At 49.9% G+C, this 18,997-nt stretch overlaps 1 protein-coding gene across 3 annotated transcripts in view; it reads left to right on the forward strand.

Moving 5' to 3' along the window:
* The window catches only part of fndc3ba (fibronectin type III domain containing 3Ba), a 148,529-nt gene that overhangs the window by 73,591 nt on the left and 55,941 nt on the right, over nt 1–18,997 (forward strand). For all 3 annotated transcript variants that reach the window (XM_035422631.1, XM_035422632.1, XM_035422633.1), the window contains 3 exons: nt 5,994–6,070; nt 13,282–13,513; nt 13,836–14,144. In XM_035422631.1, coding sequence (XP_035278522.1) covers nt 5,994–6,070; nt 13,282–13,513; nt 13,836–14,144 — 618 coding nt within the window. The remainder of the gene's footprint in view (nt 1–5,993; nt 6,071–13,281; nt 13,514–13,835; nt 14,145–18,997) is intronic.

An 18,997-nucleotide genomic window follows, 5' to 3' on the forward strand; every position in this document is an offset into this window, starting at 1 on the left:
AACGCACACTCTACATCAGTGTCAGCGTGGATAAGCTCATAATTCAGCGAGGTTACGGCCCTGATGAACGAGGCTAGACGGTGTATGCGAAGTCCCCCGTACATGACCTCACAGGGCAAATACCGATGAATAAGTCCATTCTGGTTTTGAGATGAGATATGTTAACGTGATGTGATCTGATCACGGCGGCGACGTTTACATAAGCTGCGCGGAAAACGGCGAGACCTCCAGCCGGAGGTCCCGCGTCTGCCCTGCGGCCCGACCGCTCTCGCCGCCGCCGCCGCCGCTCTGCCATCGGTGAGAGCGGCGACGCCCCTCCTCCATCTGTAGGCGGAGTTTGCTGTCGGTTTGCCGAGGAGCTGCCGCACAGTTGACCACCGCCAGATCGCCAGAAATGTTTCCACCTTCCGGCGCTACCGAAAGTATTTTTTTTTTAGAACCTCGGAGCACACAAGTCTCCAGGAAAAGGCTTCGCTCAGCACCATTTCGCTTTTTCCACCCGGTTTTGTCCAAGTTCTTTAATAAAGGGATAGTGCCCTGCGCAGAAATTATATCATACATTTATTGGTTCAAGATGTGCGCACACATGGTGCTGATTCTCTTCCCTCTCGCTGGAAATGGCAGATTCTGGTTTAAGATCTGAGTCAGAACGCCCCCCCCCCCACCACCACCACCACCACCACCCCAATCAGCGTGTTGCCCAGAAGAGAAGTCAACGAGACTGCAATTCGGTGGCCCTCATCTCTGAACCCTCCGCCATCGCCCCGAAAAAGAATCACTTCTCTAGCATCTAATTATGCCCTTGACTGCCGATTTCACATTTGAAATCTCAGCTCGCTGCTCTGCCTAAGTCCTCGTTTAAACTCTTCTCTGATCCCGTTAAACGGAATGCCCCTCATGCCTTCACCCCACCCAAGTGGATGTTAGCATTCCTCACACCAGCCAACGCTTTTTTTTCTTTCTCTCTTAAGCTTTATAATTACAGCAAACCCAGCATCATTACGCTGCATCAAGTGTGTACATTTTTTTTTTCTTCCAGTGTATTTTCGACCTTTATTTTCTTGCCTCACTTCGTTGGAAATGCTAAGCGCACACGCGCCGTCCACCCACACACACACCCACCCACCCACGGGCTCAGACTTCGCCCGGTGTCGCGAGTACGCCTGCCTTTGCTGTCTGACCGACCGGTTCGTTCGACCGGGTCTAGCGGATTTCCTCAGGGGAGAGATGTTGCATGCGGTTCGTATATTTACGCCCACTAGAGTCGCAAATGGGGATTGTGGCACGCCAAGGTCTGCACTCCCCCTCACCCCGGCACGAGCGCCACCGCGATTAATCATTCTTTAATTGCTCGGGGCAAATCGAGGAAATGTCGGCAGGGTGTTGATAGCTCAGGTCGACACTCGCTGAATTTTACCCCTTGGTTCAGTCGCAGTTTTCTCAGGCAAGTAAAAAAAAGGGAGACAAACTGTTTCAATAAAATCACAATTTATGTTGTTTTAAGTAATGACGCGCTGACTAACTTGACTGTGAGGAGAACACGGTGTCTCCGTGCAAGCTGCAATGAATCTGAGGTGTCTGAAATTTCCGGAAATCTCCTGGGTTGCTAGCCAGAGAACTGTGTGGGGCCTACATTAAGTTTTAGACACCGAAAAAAGTATTTTTACTCAAGGCTGCATACTTGCACTCACTCATACTCCCTCGTGAGCTAGCGCCCCTCAGTATCTGGCCCAGACATTTCAACAGCATTTACGTAACCTTAGGTAAATACTGCCGGTTCTCTGAACGCTAACCCCAAACTCATTGACTGGAACGTCTGCCTTTTTTTGGGGACGTGCTGAAATTCGCTTTGAAATGAAAGCTATTTTGCCACACTGCCCTGTGCTAGTTTGAAGTCCTTAAGTGGTGGCGTGAGGCTACGGCAATTAAGTTGAATGTTAAGTTTTATTTTGTATTCAGTTACATAGTTGAGTGCGAAAGTAATGATTACTGTAAAGCCTTCCTCTGTGTCTTATATCATAGTGGCTGCTTCAGGTGATCCTGAAGCCCAGCCTGGTGACCGAAGGCGGTCGTACCGGTTGGCTAGACTGTCGTGAAGGAGACGAAAGACTTGGGTCATGTTTTTTTGGGGCGTGGTAACTGCAGCGCTCTCCAGGAAGGGCTGATGTATTTCTGAAGGTGTCGTTCCCGGCGTGGTCCTCTTCCGGCCCCGCTGTCGGGCGGAGGGGGCGAGGCGGGGATCCCTCGGGCCTGCGCTCGGCGCGCGAGCCTCATCCAAATCCACTCCCGCCGCTCCTCCAGCCAAATGCAAAAAATAAAAAAGTGGAAAAATAGCGCCTCCGGCTTGGCCGTCCGTCGGCAGCCAGCGCCAGGTTTCCTGTTTACGCGAAGAAGCGATTCCCCGAGACGCAGAGATGGGGAGGCGGGAGGCTTGGGGGGGGCGGGTGGGGGGGGGTGTAGATTGTGGTGTTTTTAGCTCTTCACCGCGATGTGCCGCGCAGGTTGGGATCCGGGATCGCGTCGTGCTTTCCCAAAATGTGGGCAGAGGTCCCCGGGGGTAGCTTCGGTTTCTGCCGTTCTGACTCCTTTGCCGCGGCGCGGTTGGCTGAGACCGTGCGCGCTTCCGTGTATCGGAACAGGCTGAGATGGAGGACGCGAGCACGCCGTGTTCCCTCGCCACCGAGCCGTTACCACGCTGGAGAACTTCAGTGTGCCGCGTTCTGGTCTGTGACACTCTGCTGATTCAGAGAGTTGCTATATGAGCACGAATCCCAGGAGGGTGGTTTTGTGACCGCGTTAGCCCCAGTCACTGTAAGGTAATAGGTCGTGTCTGTTGGTTGGTGTTTATGTCGAATTTATTTTCCGTTGTTTTTTACAATTCTTTTTTTTTTTTAATTTCAGTTTTGGCTATCTTCCAACTTTTACACGGTTATTTTTGAAAAAGTGCAGCCTGCGACTCGTTTGTGGACGCGTATTCTTCCCCGTCAGAATTCCGCCTCATTTACTTGGGTGATGAGAGACAAATCTGTTAAACGCTCTTAATTATTCCGCCGTGTATCCTTGAGTGAGCATGCAGGGCCCCTGGCAGGTCTGGTATGCAGCCTCAGGATATGACATAGTTGTTATTGAGAGGAGGTTGTGCCTTTGAAATGAAGCATTAACTGTAAAATTCATTATGGCGATCACGTTGATTTATAACGGTGTAGTTAACCGAAACTTGACTGGACAGCTCTCCGGGGACGTCAAATGTCTTTAGCAGCTCGGACGTGAGCCTCGGTAAAGGTCGGACCGGAATGGAAAAGTTAACAGAATCTTTCTGCATTATCTGATTTTTTTGACAAACAAAAAAAAAAGGGGGCGAGAATGTGGGTGTCCGGTCTGTTTTCCGTTTTCCAGCAGAGCCGTTTCAGACCAAGGCTTCAGTTGCGGAAACTGCCGGAAGCCAGACCAGAGCTGTCTGTATCCCTTTTGGGTTCAGTCTCAAAATTGATGAACGACTGTCATTTTATAATCATTCTTAAATTTTTTTAGATTTTATTAACGATTACAATTTAAGTGTAGAATAATAAAATGAAAGACATGACAGGTACTTTTGATAGTGCCTGAAGGTTTTGTTGCCAGATTTTGTCCATGTTTTCTGTGAAATATTCCCTTGGGAATACATTTTTTTTTGCATCTCAGTCGAAATTCTGCTCAAAATGGTTTGAGGTTTTGATTGGGGTTGAAAGTGCAAGTACTGGGGGAGCGTTCAATTTCGGGGTCGTTGCGGTCATTTTTTATGGCTTCGTTTATGGCCTGCAATGTAAAATTCCCTACATACAGCCTACTGTACGGCTTTTATGGCTCCTTCCTTTTCGGGGAAACGAGACCTTGAAAGGAATTGTGAAGGCACTCGTTTGGCTATCGGTGGCACAGGTGGTGAGTGCGGGAGGTCTGAGGCAGACTAGCGGGCCGCTTACGGCAAACGCCGCCCTGACGTGACGAGGAAACCGGCTGGCCTTGAGGCGAGGCCGCCCTCCCGTCCGAGTCCACGCCTCCGCCGCGGTGGCGGCCAGGCGCGCGTCTGGAGGTTCCTCCTCCCGGCTGGAGTGAAGGAGGCGAGCGGAGTCAAATGGAGGAAAAGAGAGAGTGGAAAACCAGAGGCGAAAAGCACACACACACACACACACACACACACACACACACACACCCACGCAAAGCATCTTACCGTATTTACATTAAACACTGGGATGGGGCTACAGGGAAATGCGGGGCTCTGGTTGCCAGCGGAAAAGGCATGATTTGCTGCAGGTAAACAGAGGGCCCGCATGGCGAACCCATTAGCCGCCGCCGCGCGGGATCGCCGCCTCGCGGCGCGGGGAACGCCCGAGGAAAGCCTGCGCCTTGATCGCGCGGAGGGGCCCGGATATTTTCCGACCTGCCTGACTTGCGTCCGGACCTCCCGACATCCGCTGGACCTCGAATGTTGGTTTTGCCCGTGGCTGTGTGATTCCGGGCTGTGGGAAGTATGGCGATACGGACTTTGAACTCGGAAATGCCCGGAAAAGGTTCACGTATGAACCTCTGATTCAGGGTCGGAAATGACATTCCCATTCCATTGCTGTTTGAGCCAGTCCAGGATTTAGTGGTTAGTCGGCCAGTGCCCTTAGAAGCAAATGCCTGACACTTCTAGGCTAGCCTGGTAAAACCAGGAATGGCTCAAATTGCTCTTTATTAAGAATATTATTTCATCTACAGGGCACTTGGATACTTTCACCTGGTAGATCCCAGTGTTTGTTCAGACATACAGGTAGAGCAAATAGCACACCATTATACAACAGGGCATTATTTAATTTAGATTGCATTATGCATGTACGCACCACGCACCCTGATCCTGGCCAACTTGCAGACCTTTTGTTTTTAGTGGGTTTGCGTTTACCCAGCTGGTTATTTGTGAAGAAATCTGGTAGTGAAGTTTTCACACAAATGATGCTATACCCAGCCATGTCCACTCCACTTTCCTTCTTTATGAACATGCCGTCACACCCATCTTACATTAGCAGTTTGGATCGTGGCTTGCTCTTGCAACAATAAATGAACAAATAATAAATGAAAACTGGTACTTTGCCTCTTGGCAGTGGTCAGTGGTACTACTCAGATCACTGGTATATCTGTTGGTTTTATTGATTTATTTCTTTTATTTCGTTTTTACTTTGGTTTTTTGTGCCATGTGCCCAACCAAGCCCCCACTGCCTTCTGTGTGTTGGCTTCTGTGTGCACAACTGAAAGTATGCCTAAAAAACAAGGAAGTGCTTCACTGTATAAAAGTGCCCTTTCTTGCCTTTACGTTTCTCATTTCACCTCCATAGGTGAACAGGGCAGTAGTGATGGAAAAAATGTGTGATGGCTCCATAAGTAGGTCATGGGGCCAGCGGTGGCAACAGAGCCCTGAAGAGTGCCCCCCCCCCCCCCCCCCCCCATGTTATCGTCATCACCTCCAGATTTTTTTATGTTCCCATGGTCCCATCCCACAATGTCAACAAAATCATTATGGTTGACCTGCATTTTGACTGTTTGCATTTCTGCTGCCTTGTTGTCACCTTACAACAGCAGTGCCCTACCTAGGATTTGAAACCTTCCAGTAATGCTACTTCTCCACCACTATAGTCACTTTTATCCAGAGAACCCGACTCAGGAAGGGAATGGAGGAGGATACGGCTGCTGTGTATGAGGTGTCCTTTGTGACCAAACTGCAGATTTGGGGCAGCGGACTTTTGCCAGATCTCCACAGGGAGCTAGCCCATGCTGCGTAGAGCTTCCCTCAAGTCGCTGAGAGTCTAGCGCTAGCTAGCAAGGCTCTTCCCTTGAATCCAGTGCCCTCTGCTTCGGGGGCTGTTGCAGCCAACGGACCAGTCTTCACCTCAGCCGTAGACCATGTGCGGTTATTTGGGTGGAGGTTGAGGGGACGGGACCGAGTTTCGCCGCTCTAACAATCGGCCGCTTTCTTCCCACAGGCCCCGCCGAGGTCCCGATGATGTCACCCAACGGCTCCATTCCGCCGATCCACGTGCCCCCGGGGTACATCTCCCAGGTGAGTCGCCGCGCGCGAGGCTCAGCCGAGCGTGCCGGCACAGGCCCGATCGCTGTCTCCGCCAGCAGCCGCTTTCTGAGTCGCGTACAGACAGAACTGCGAAATTCTTCCGGAATAATCCGAGCATTCTTTTGTTTGTTATGGGTTTCCAATATTTTGTAATGGAGCAAGAGTCAAACAAAAGAAGTCGAGCACAAGCATCGGAAAATATTAAGAATGGGAGAAAAATGCACTCATGAAAATTCATGGGAAGCACCACAAATCCCCTTTCAATTGTACTTAAGCCTACTTTGTTTTACTCATTTTGTTAGGAGAAGCATTCATTTCTGAAAGCTATTTGAACCATATTAACTTTTTGATAAGTTTTTTTTTTAATGTAAGTTTGCATTAGTTTATGAAGTAGTTGTTAAGCTGTTAAAAATGCATTCCTAGTTTTGTCAAAGAGGAACAAAGAAATGTAAGTAGTGACTGGGGCTGGTACATGTGAGCTTCAGTGTTCAGCCAATCAGGAGGATTTCCACTCTAGTCATGTAGCCACAGATGCAATGTGTTTGTGTTTTCTACCCAGCAGTTTGTTTGTAGATATAGAAGTGAAAGACCCCCAACCTCCTTAGGTCTTTGTGCATAACCTTTACACGTAAATGACCCTTAAATGACTGAGCCATTTGGTCATATGACATGTATATGGAACATGTTTGGGAAGTGGACACCATTGTTTTTTGGGAAAAAAAAAGTATAGGAATTTTGGAAAAAAGTTCATTTTGATAGGCTTGACAGGCTCTGTCTATACAGTAAGTGAGAGAGAAATGGTGACTCAAGATGCTATTTCAGTATTCATACTGGGATATGACATTCTTTTTGAAGAGTTGGGAATGCGATATAGTCACAAAGATGGCACCATAGCTGAATGAGTGAAGAGGTTTTTTAAATGGAATGTTGAGGTACACTAGGGTGTGATAAAATAAGTTTATGGCCTTCTGGATCTGGTGGGTTGTTGTGGCAGAATTCCTGATACTAGCCTATGTTATCTGCATTGAGGTGTCCGCCCTGCATGATGCCTAAAATTTTTCAGTTTCTGTGCCATGCAACAGCTGGATTGTCCGTCTTTATGTAGTCGAATGATATGGTAAGAGGTACAGTGAATTTTAAGTGAAGTGGATTCCTGGAAAAGATTTGGTAAAATGGTAAGATGACCACCCAAGCGGTGGATCACTCAATCGACTGTGTGTGCGTGTATTTGTCCAAAGTAGTTATAATTGCAGGAGCCGTGCAGCACACGTAGTTTTCAGCTTGCATGTTCAACATAATCCCAAAATTCTAGTCAAGAGAAGATGCAATAGATCATCCGCATGCCAGTCCAGTTCTGCCATCTTGTACACAGGGGCGAACACCGTTGATCATTGTCTCTCCAGGTTTCTCGCGAGGTAGACCAGGCCCCGTAGAATGATCTGGAACAGCAGTGTGAATGGAGCAGCTCCAGCCGTTGGTCTGTGGAAGATTACGCCAGGGCCATGGCTACCGTAGGCCTGCCTCCCATAAAAGTGCTTTCGAGCAACCTTCCTTTGATCCTCTATCCTATAAATTCTGCACACGTCTGCTCCCAAAGTTATTATCCTTGCTTTCTTTCCTCAGGACGATTCTTCTTTTCACATTGTCCTTTTGGGGCAGTATTTTATTGTTACTTGTACTTTGTGCAATAACCATCACCACGATTTTTACGTATTTGCCGTTGTCTGTTTCCTCAAAGACTTTGCTGAGTCAGCTATTGAAACCTGGCATTGGAAATGGCTTGCTGTAAGTCTGTCTCCACATCTGGTATACGGTGAAGTAATGCAAGCCTATATAAAGAGTGACGAAGGTGTTTCATGACATGGTAGCTTGCCTTCAATGCCAAGATGCCTTAAAGCCTCCTACTTTTTTTCTTTTTTTTTTTTTACAAGAAAGTCCAGCCACCCCCCCCCCCACTCACATACAAGGCCAAGAGAAACATTCCAAATATCGAGAAAATTTATTTTTACAACATTTTGGCACACTGCCTCGCTTTCCCAAAGATCATTCAATAAAGGCAGTGGACACTGAAGTGAGGAAGTGAGAAAAAATATTCTTTTGGTTTGTAGTGACACGCATGGATGAATCGGCTCATTTAGGGCCACCTTTTTACATTTGGCTCGGTCGTTATTTGCTCAAGTAAATGCTTTTCAGTATGTTCATCTCTGTCTGTGGGTACTTGCTTAGTTTTCCAGAACATTTCAAGTGAGCGTCGCTTTGTAATTGACCTCTTCAGTTTTCAGTGTATTTTGTGTCCTTTACTAAATATCCAAATTGATGTCAAATAAATTATTGGGACTCTGTTTTATTTTTAAAAAAATCTGGTTATAAGAAAACAGCTTTTAAACTGTTTTGTTTTTTATTCTCACTCCACAAAACACTGGAAACAAAGGGTGTATCTCGGAGTTGGTCACACAGCCATCCTATCCAGAAATCTTGTTTACAGTCGCCCGTTCCAAGAACACCATGGTGCTTCCGCCTACCACTAACTACAGATGTGGGCTGTTATAATTCACTGAAATCTCTCAGGCCTTGAGTGACGATAAAATGATGAGCTTAATGAACAAGCAAACAGTGGCATGTCTGGCATCGGTCCCACCCCCTTTCACAAGGCTCTTAGGGTAATGAAAGTTTTTAATCCCGTTGACTGGCATGAGGCTTAGACTTCAACAGTTTGCTGTGGAAATGGTCCGTTCCTCCTTCGTTTTTACTGTGAAAGCACAGGCTGGAGGCATTGAACCCTTGGGGGGGGGAAAAATCCGTATTTTGCATTGTTTATAAAGCGTTCGCCCCTGATTTAGACGCAGACTATTCTTTCGGGCTCAGCCGGAGCCGGGCGTCGTAGACGGGCAGGCCGGCTGATTTTAGGAGAAAGGACAGCCGCTGTCCGAGCACTCGCATCACGCCGCGCGGTCTCCCGCAACAACGCGCCCCGTCTGACACGGAGGGGAGGGGGGCGGGGTCCCGCCCGCCTTTCAGCCCTGACAATCCGCCGCGCTTCGGGAAAAGGTCAGGCCCAGCGCTGATATTTCCAGGAAAGGTCAGAGCAGATACGAACGAAACTATCTGGGATAAGAGCGGACATGGCAAGCTGAAGTTTTTTACCACCCCCAACCACCCCTCACCCCCCCCCCCCTCCCCCCCCCAGTCTCCTCATCACCCCTCCTGTGAAAACAAGGGCAGTCAGATTTCTTTTTTTTCCCTTTGCTTTAGCTTCTGCTGAGGCGCTGTGAGATTTAGCTCCTGCACGGACCGGCGGAGCCAGAGGCTCAGAACGAGGGGAAACTCTGAGGCGATGGCGTTTGTTTGCTTCCCCCGTCCCCCGGTGCGACCGGTCCCCGCGGGTTCCCGCCGGGCCCCGCCGGGCCCCGCCGGCTGTCCGGGTGTGGGGGGGGGGGTTGGGGGGGGAGTGGTGGGGGGGGGGGTTAGGCTGGCTGGACGCGCGGCCGCTCGGAGGCAAACAGCGGAGCGTGCCAGCGCCGAGCGGGAAATGGAGTCAGCGTTACGTAAGCGCTGCCGAAGCCCCCCGAGAAGCGGCTGGCCGTCTCCGGGAGCCAGCAGGGATCAGGGCCTGTGTGGGGGGGAGCAGCGCCAGCAGGGATCAGGGCCTGTGTGGGGGGGAGCAGCGCTTTTTGGGAGCGGGAGAGCGTTTTTTTTTGGTTTTTTTGGCCGGGTGCGTACATGACTCTTCCCTCCAGACTTTGGTCACGCCGCCCACCCCCTTCCCACAAAATGAGACGCTCGATGTTTGCGGCGCCGCGAGCTTGCGCTAGGGAAATCTGGATTTTTCAGGCTTAGGGTAAAACAGAAATCTGGCCAAGTCAAACCTCGGGAAACCTTAGGCACATTTTTGGTAGCTGCATCCGTAATGATGAACTCTAAGCCGTTCACTAGCATCCGTAACCGGGGAACATTTCATTGCATCATCATCAGTACCTGTAGTGCATACAGTACACAACTGTGATTGGGTACGCGTTTAAAAAAAAATCATTTTATAATGTACTCAAAAAATCACTGAGAGTGATCTGGACACTGGCTGTCGTTACCATTCCAGTTCATGTTTATTGTTACCGTTTTAGGCAAAAAATGAATTTGAATTGGTACAGGTACTAGAATTTTATAGTGATTGTTCTCATTATTACTGGTGGAAAAAGCCCTGAAAAGGTTGGTCAAAACGGGTAGTTATCACATATCCTGTTTACAACATACTCAGTGCATGCTTGGGATGTCCAGTCACTTTCCCTGGGTTGTGTTTTCAGATGCTTTTAGATTTTGGCAAATGTGATGCCCATGTATTCAATGGTGTACATTATTAAGTGTAGGTTTCTATGAACAAAAATGCCCTTGATGCCCTTTAATCACGAACCCTTTGGAAAAGCCAGTGAGCATAGCGATGGACTGCTGTTTCATCCACTGAGCTCTGAGTGTTATGTAAGTTCTTCTGGCCTATTTGTGTCAGCATATGTGTTGATCAAAGAGCACTTTGAAGATGTGCCAACCTGGTGTATGTCCAGTATCTAAATACATAGAAGCTTAGACTCTGGCCTTATTTGCATGTAAACAGAAGTACGCTTTTTTGTATGGTTTGTGCAACTTAGCCATGCGGGGGTGGTGGGGATAAGGGAGGGAGGGGGAGGGGGTCTACAGGGGTCGTTTAAAGAAGCCCTTTCGGAAAATGAGTCCTCCCCTTTCTCTGGAACGAATTCCACTCGCACATTCTGTTTTTAATCTGCTGACTTTAACTCTCCCCATCACATGGTTCTGTGAATATGAGAATCGGGAAAGTTTTCTCTTTTTTTTTTATGGTGCCGGCTTGTGTCTCGGAGGAAGTAGTGGACCTTTGGTTTTGGTGTGTAAACTCGAATGGTTATGCGTTTCACCTCGACTGGCGAGAGGTAACCCACAGGGCCTGTTTCTCAGGAGGGGCGGTCGTCTTGACGATAAGTTAGCCCACCTCTCTTTGCTCCGGACCCGGGCCAACATCTTGAGCTCCTAATCTCCCTGATGGTTACTTTTAAACAGTAAATTCTTCTGCCGTCAACACTCCGTCCAGGAAATTCGAATAAACAGCTGCTTCGTTTGTACCAAGCCCCCTTGGTCTCGAAGGAGAACGACTTGATAAACTGTTCCCCCCAATTAGTTATCCGTTCCCTCAAATGAGTAATCCTTTCCTTCAAATTATAAATCACTCCCTTGAATTACTAATTGGTGTCCTCAAATTACCAATTTGGAATTTGTGCCCTCAAATTACACTTTTTGAGCAAAGCACTTCTTGGCCACTCTGCATGTTCAGGACACACGAACATGAGCTGTCACCGCAGTCAGAGAGACGGAAAGGAAAGGCATTTTATGAGTGTCAAAGTTTAAACGAGGGAACGAATAAGTCATTTCAGAGCTCCAATTATTGATATGAGGGCGTGGAGTGCAGACTTGTGGTGACCAATTGAATAGTTTGATTGATTAAACGATTTGAATGATTGCTCATTCCAGGGCATCAGTTAGTTATGAGAGGGTGCGGATTGCTAATTCGAGGGGGAACTATTTATTAATTTGAGGGAACGATTTATCAAAATGTTCTCCCCCTGATCTCCAGGGGGCTCTGTACATTTGTAATTCAGCAGGAGTAAATTTATAGAATTTCCCTGTAGCATGTCAGGGCAAGGCTCCTTCCCTCTCACTTTGCATTCTGTGAGTACAGAGGGTCTGTCAAAGACGTAATCCTGCGAGACGGCTTCTTTCTAGGGAGGCTTACTGGATAACCCATATCCAAATACTGAGATCATTGATACTTAGTATCTAATTTAGTGCTAAGTACTTAGCAATGCAGTTAATGTACACCGTTCATACGTTCTGAATTACGTACTAGACCTCTGTGATTAGGAATGGGCAATAAATGCAGCGCTCAGGCAATAAATGCACCGTAATGCAGCGGTTACCTTGCCAGAAGGAGGTTCCGGGTTTGAGTCCCGGTTGATCTCTCTCTCTCTCTGTGGAATTTGCATATTCTCCCCGTGTTCACGTGGGTTCCTCCAGGTACTCCGGTTTCCTTCCACAGACATATAGCCCAGGGACTACAGATGAAAATGAGCCCCTCCTGGCTGACTCTGGCGCATTTACAGAAAATTTTGTTCATGTACAGTCTCCCTGTCAGATAAACTAATGAATTAAATGTGTGTTGTCGTGCGTGTGTGCTGTTACTTTACTTTTTTTTATAATGACCTACAAGCAATTCAAAGTTACTTTCATGGCAGAATGTACACAGATGTAACATAGTGGTATTGCGTTTTTGGGAATTTATGCCGTTATATTCATGATACTTGATGTCAGTAGCATTGATTAGTAGCTTTCTCAATATTTGAAACTCGGACTGACTAATGATGGTCTTACTGCTATTTTTAGTTTTTGCTTGACTTGTGTTTTTGATTGTCTCTTGATCACCACTATTTCTCAATGCTTTGAAGTACTAAGTTGACTTTTCATCATCTTTTTTGTTAAAAAAAAACATTGAACCATTGAACACAAAGGAGACATGGGGGGAAAAAATGGATGGTTAACCAACTAGACCTGCTTGGATATATCGAAATCCGCCAGCCTTGAGAGTGCCGTTTTTATGCTGAAGTTTTTTACGACGGCAGGGAATGGAGGCGGTGGGGGCCCCCGGAACATTCCAGGCCTTCCGTCAGCCTTGGCCTAACGAGAGGCGAGTGACGAAAACAAATTCAGCCCGAGTTTCTCCATTCAGGCCGCGAATGCCAACCAAGCCCAAACATGATCCAAGTCTCCGATAAGCAGACCTGACATTCTCATAACACGGCTGCATGCAGATTGATGCACTTTGTCGAAAAAAAAAAACAGGGTTACAAGTTCAGGCAGATGGTGATTTTTTTTTTCTCCATTATTGCTATTACAATTTTGCCAAGTATGTGGAAGCTCAGTAATTTGTCCTTATTAATGAGGGAAAAAATGTGTGACAGAAATTAATGGGGCATATTTCTCAGGTGTGTACGAGACAGTGGTGCTCACACAGCATGTAGTCTTGCTCTCACCGGCAGAACCCCCTCCACACACACACACACACACACACACACACACACACACACAGCCACACACGCATGCACGCGCACTCACTCTCTCTCAACTCACTCTCCTCTCTCTTTCTACAGGTTTTGGAGGACAACACTGGGGTCCGGAGAGTCGTGGTTACCCCTCAGTCTCCAGAATGTTACCCTCCCAGCTACTCCCCGGCCATCTCCCCCACTCACCACTTGCCCCCATACCTGACCCACCCCCACTTCATCCCCAACTCTCACACCGCCTTCTATCCGCCAGTCAGCCCAGGCGACATGTCCCCCCATCAGTACTACCAGCATCACCTTCCTCCTATGTACAGCGAAGGTAAGAGAGCGCCAGCACACCACATTGGCGTTAATTCTAAATTCACGTTCGACAGTGCAGCTGTTTTGACATGATGCCGTCGTTTTTATTCCATATTTGAGCATATGTTAGGCTACCAGGCGTACGACAGACTATAACCAACTCAAACGGCTTTATCAGAGGAAGTCATATCAGCTGAGAACTCAGTCGCCTTGGGGATTAAGCAAATCCAGTGAGAGCTGTGGGCGACTGCACGAGCCGGCTCAGAGCCGGCTCAGACGGATCGGCTCTGCCACTCACGCCCGCCCTCCTCCTCTCTCCCCGTCTCCCCCTGGCCTTGCAGAAATCATCCCGGTGTACGGGATGTCCAGCTACATCGGGCGGGAGGAGCAGTACAGCAAGCCGCAGCCCAAGAAGATCAAGGAGAGGCAGCTGGACAGGCAGAACCGGCTCAACAGCCCGCCCTCCTCCGTTTACAAGAGCGGCGGCGGCGGCGGCGGCGGCGGCTGCACCGCCACGCACAACGGCTACGGCAAGAGCCACGGCGGCGTCGGGGGCGGGGGAGGGGGCGGCGGCGGCGGCAGCCCCGGCATCAAGAAGACGGACAGGCGGGCGCGAAGCAGCCCCAGAGCCAGCGAGCCAGACCTGCAAGGTAAGGTCTCCACTGCCTGGGCTATCCTCTGAAATACCCCTCAGAGAGTGTTCTGTCTTATTAATAATAATAATAATAATAATAATAATAATAATTATCATCATCATCATCATCATCAGTTTACATTTATGAGGGGGGAAACCTGTGTCAGCCACCACTAAAATGGGTGGATCTATCATGTGCTCTGCAGTGCGGTGTGAAGCCATGTGATTGTGAAATAAAATCATGCCCTAAGAATCTGATCGGCAGCACAGCGATGGTTCCACAATTGAGGGGTTCACAAAACCTCACTGCCGTCGCTGTGCACCGTCCTGGCAACCGTCACCACGCAGAAGACCTATCAGGCCCCGCGGGTCCAACTGGAGAGACGGGCCTGCAGCGACCGCCTGCCTCCAGAAGGCAAACTTTGTCTCTGATACTTATGAAAGGCAGCGGGTGTACACACAGTTTAGCGCTGCCTCAGTTCCTATCCCCCTACACGCCGCTGATTGGTAGTGATTGCTGGCGCACCGCGTCTTCAGTTCGATGCCACGGCGCAGGGGGAACGCCGGCGCGCGGGGTGTCGACAGTTTGTCTCCGAGAAAGTTTGTAGCATCGAGGAGCGTCCCGCTAAGAATTTTAATGGTCGCAATTTCACAGCCAGGCTCCAGTGCTGCAATCACGCATTAAGGTTTCTTGCGGTGCCCAAATTTGATACTTTCTCGCACTTTGTGACAGGAGGAACTTTGTTCTAAGGAAGGAGAGAGCTAAAGGAGCGGTGAACTGAAGAGGCCTGCGCTTGAACAGTTATTGCTGATTGAAAAATCATTATTGACCACCGTTTTTATAATCACCTCCATCGCTCCACGCTGTCTTTAGAGCCTTCCCACATTAGTGTAATCCACGAGAAAAAAAATTGGATTTTAAAAGGCACTTTTAAAGGAGGGTAAGTGTTTGGTTGGATATGCCAAGCCTTTGTAAATCAGCTTTGCAAGGGCCATTGACTTCTGTGTGCTCTGTATGTCCAACTCAACACATTCCCCCAGGCTTGTTTTTAGATAGTGTTCCAGGAAACCTCAAATTGATTTCAAGCCCCATTTTGGTCCACATGTTGAACAGTATTTGTATGCATTCGGCTTATTAATATATTCTGGAAACTGCCGCAGGTGACCTCGAATCAGTTGAACATCACAAACGTATCTCCCAGTCGCATCTATTGTTTTTTAAAATTTGCTTATTCATTGGACAGGGGCAGTCGAAAGTTTTTCATATGGATATTAGAGTGTCCAGTGTGTTGCAATGAAGTTGGCTCAGAGGCTAACGAAGTTAGGAATGCAAATAGCTCTGAGGTTAGATATTTGTCCATGTGTGGTGGAATGACTTGTCTTTGGATCATTTTTTTTTGTCTTTTGTTCCTGTTCTCGGTATGCTTGTTTATTTAACTCGTTTGGCCCCCCCCCTGTCGAGGGGTTCTGGCCGCTTACACAAGCCCATTGCTGGTGGGGCAGGCGAGTATTCCTGCATCCGAAATCTCTAGCTTGTACGGGGGGGAGAGAGGGGCGGAATGAGAGGGGGCGTAGTCATAGGAACCTGCGTAGCCGGGGGAGTTCCGCGGCGCTATCGTTTTCCTCACCCCCACAAAGCGGCCCTTGTGCGGCGGGCGCGGCCTTCTTCGCTCTCCCCCCCCACGAAGCGGCGGTCAGAGCCCCCCTCCTTTCCTTACCGCACAGCGACGTGCAGTGTGCACACGGCCCGCACGCACGGGCTCATCACCGCCGACGCTCTCAACAGGGCCTCTTTTCTCCCCGAAGGGGGCCATCGTTCCAGGGGGGGCTGGAGGCGGGGGGGGGGGCGCCGGGGGGGGGGGGGGGGGGGGGCGGGTTTTAAACGAGCCCTTTCAGGCCGTCGTCATCCACCCCGTCAGCCGCTCCGTGCCCCACGCACACCTGCGCGAGCGTAGTGAAACAGAGGCCCGCCTGTGAGACCGGAGGCCGGCGGCGTAAAGGGTGGTTTTTTTTTTTTTTTAATCGCACGGTAGGATAGGCCTCGAAAAGTAAAAAGCGATAAGGGCTCTCATGGGCCCCGCAGACTCGGTCATTATCGGCCCCCGCCGGCATTTAAAAGTGCTGACAGGTGGGGGGGGGGGGGGGGGCGCGGGAACGACCCTATTAAAAACGGCGAGGCCGCCGAAGCGTACCGCCACCTGCGCTCTGCTGTTTTAGAGAGGCGGGCCTGGGCGCGCGGTTTTCCTAGCGGATCAGGCTCCGCGTTTTCCGAGCCCCCCCTCCCCCCCCGGACGCTAGAACGTTCCACTGTGCGCTGGGATCCCAGCTTGCTACAACAAAAAATATATATATAACAAGGGGTGGCCCCGCCCTCGGGCGCTTGCTGACCCTCACCGGAACGCCGCGTTTCGGAGGGCGCACCTGCCGAGCGCCGGCCGTCCGCGGCTTCGTAAGACAGCGAGGTTTTCGATGCTCTTCTTCTGCGTCGCCGCCTGTGCCCTCCCCCACCCGCCCGCCCCCCCGCCGGTTTACGAGCGGCTCGCGTAGATCCCGCGAAGGGTTCGCCAAACCCGCCGCGTTCTCCGCTGCCGCGGCCCATATGGTCCTTTGAGCTGCGTGTGAGCGCGAGCGCGGCCCAGATCAAAGGGGGGCCCCGGTCCCGCCCGCGTTTGAAACCCGGAGGCCCCGCTTTCGCTCTCGCTGCTTTTAATCAAACGACAAATCCGTCAAGGGCGTCAGCCGTCATGTCACACGGCAATCAGTCCAGCATGCGCTGCGGGGCCCCTGGGAGTTTTTCCTCTTTTGTCTTCCCCCCCCCCCCGCCCCCCTCCATCTGTAATCGGTTGACCCCAGAAGTCAGATCTCCAAAACGGTCCCAGGTCTCCGTCCGGTGCTCGCTGAAGGGGCGTACGTAATCGGCAGGACGTAAGGAACCCCCCCCCCTGCCTCTTCACCTCCCCGCTGGATCCAATTGAAGCGTACCTGCTTCAGACACGTTCAGGAGAGTGGGAAAGCTAATGGTGTGGAGAGAAACGCTTCCTATCGTCAAGTTTGTGGTGGTTTCTTTGAACAAATGAAGCAATGGCAGATAGATAGGGCTGTGGACACCAGGGGAATTGTGGGTAAATGTCCAGGCGTCCTGGCCTTTAGAGACTGCGTTTATTCCACCGCTCTTATACGAGGGTAAATGAGAACGCCCCGCTCGGGGGGACCGAGCGCTCTGCGGGGTGATCTGGTGATTCTGGGTAATGGAGGAAGTGTAACAAGCACAGCAGTGTCTGCAGACTCACAGGCCTGCCCAGAGTGTCAGGCATAGAGAGGGGAACAAGCAGGGCCTATCTGCATCATGAGCGCACCCTCCTCTCTCCTCACATGCACACACACACGCACACATACGCATATATACATAGTATCATACACATACACATGCACACACACACGCACACATACGCATATATACATAGTATCATACACACACACACACGTGCACACACATACATAAAGCCTGCGTGCTCTAGCAGTTGCGTCTGAGTTAAAAATGTAGTGTGAGAGTAGTAATAGGTTTGACCATGCTGATACGTGCGGTTGGGGAAATGTTTGTGTGTGTGTGTGTGTGTCTGGGTGTGTGTCCGAATTTGTGTGCGTGCGGGCGGACTGGTGATAGCACCAGCGCAGTTATGGTCCTTCTTCCTTTCGCTTCACCATAACTCCAAATTGCCCAAACCGGGACAGACGTGGAGCGCCTGGCGCTGGGGTTCGGCTGCCTGGAATCCGGGCCCAGCCCGAGTCTGGAATACCAGACAGGGCTCGCTCTAAGAAAACAAGCAGCCCACTCCCGTCTGGACCTGCGAATGCACATTCCTGCCAAGGAGGAGGTCCCAGCACGCTCACCCAGCACGCTCACCCAGCACGCTCACCCAGCACGCTCACCCAGCACGCTCACCCAGCACTCTGGCTGGCCTTTAGAGAGGTACAGGCCTGGAAGAACACACTTCGGTAACCAGTCACCTGTGTGCAGGGGTGGCATCATGGGGCCTGCTGAGTATCGATGCACATTTGTCCCCTCTTCGTTTCCTGTTTTAAGCCATTGTCAGGGAGCTGTCAGCAGTGGCTGATTGGCCGATGAAGTCGCCGCATCACCACACGTTCGATTTGAAAATAAGTTCCAGGGGAAAATCTTTCGGTGGACATTACGTTCATGAGCTTTGTAAGATTGAGAGCAGACGGGGGCAGCGGTCAGGCAAAATGGACGTAGCTCTCTGCCGATCTACGGTCCACTGCTGTACTGATGGGTCTGGTGCTGGCAGACCACACGCGTCTGGTCGACCAGAGAGACGCCTGTTGGAGCAATGAAGCTGGAGTCAGCCTGCCAACCTAAACCCTCCCCCCCTGGACAAGGCGATGGCCAATTCCATTCCGCCCTATGGGGCTGCCTGCCACAGTCTGTGCTCGCCACAGTCTGGGTCCAGTACCAGATTGTGAGGCGGCTTCCTGGCAATGATTGATTCAGCTCCCTTTGGATACTAAAGTAAGTTTTTTTTTTGTGATATTCCAAAAAAAACTTTCAATTTTTAAAAGAAATTAGCTACAGAGAAGTGGATCCACTGAACCACTCTGAAGAAAGCTCCTACTGGAACACTTTTGCTCATTTGTACCCTTCTGCTCGATGAAACTAAAAAGCGGTTCAATTCATCTTTGAGTTTGAATCACTTGTTTATTTTAGAATGACATATTTCCTGGGTGAACGCACTACTTCAGCAACTTGAAAGTTGGGTGAGCGCGGTGGTTGACCACTGAAGATGTTCATTACCTATAGAAGACAAACATTGCTCGGCATTATCTTCCACGCTTTCGGTAAACACGTCGCGT

This window comes from Anguilla anguilla, chromosome 6 (assembly GCF_013347855.1).
Source record: "Anguilla anguilla isolate fAngAng1 chromosome 6, fAngAng1.pri, whole genome shotgun sequence".
NCBI classification, from domain to species: domain Eukaryota; kingdom Metazoa; phylum Chordata; class Actinopteri; order Anguilliformes; family Anguillidae; genus Anguilla; species Anguilla anguilla.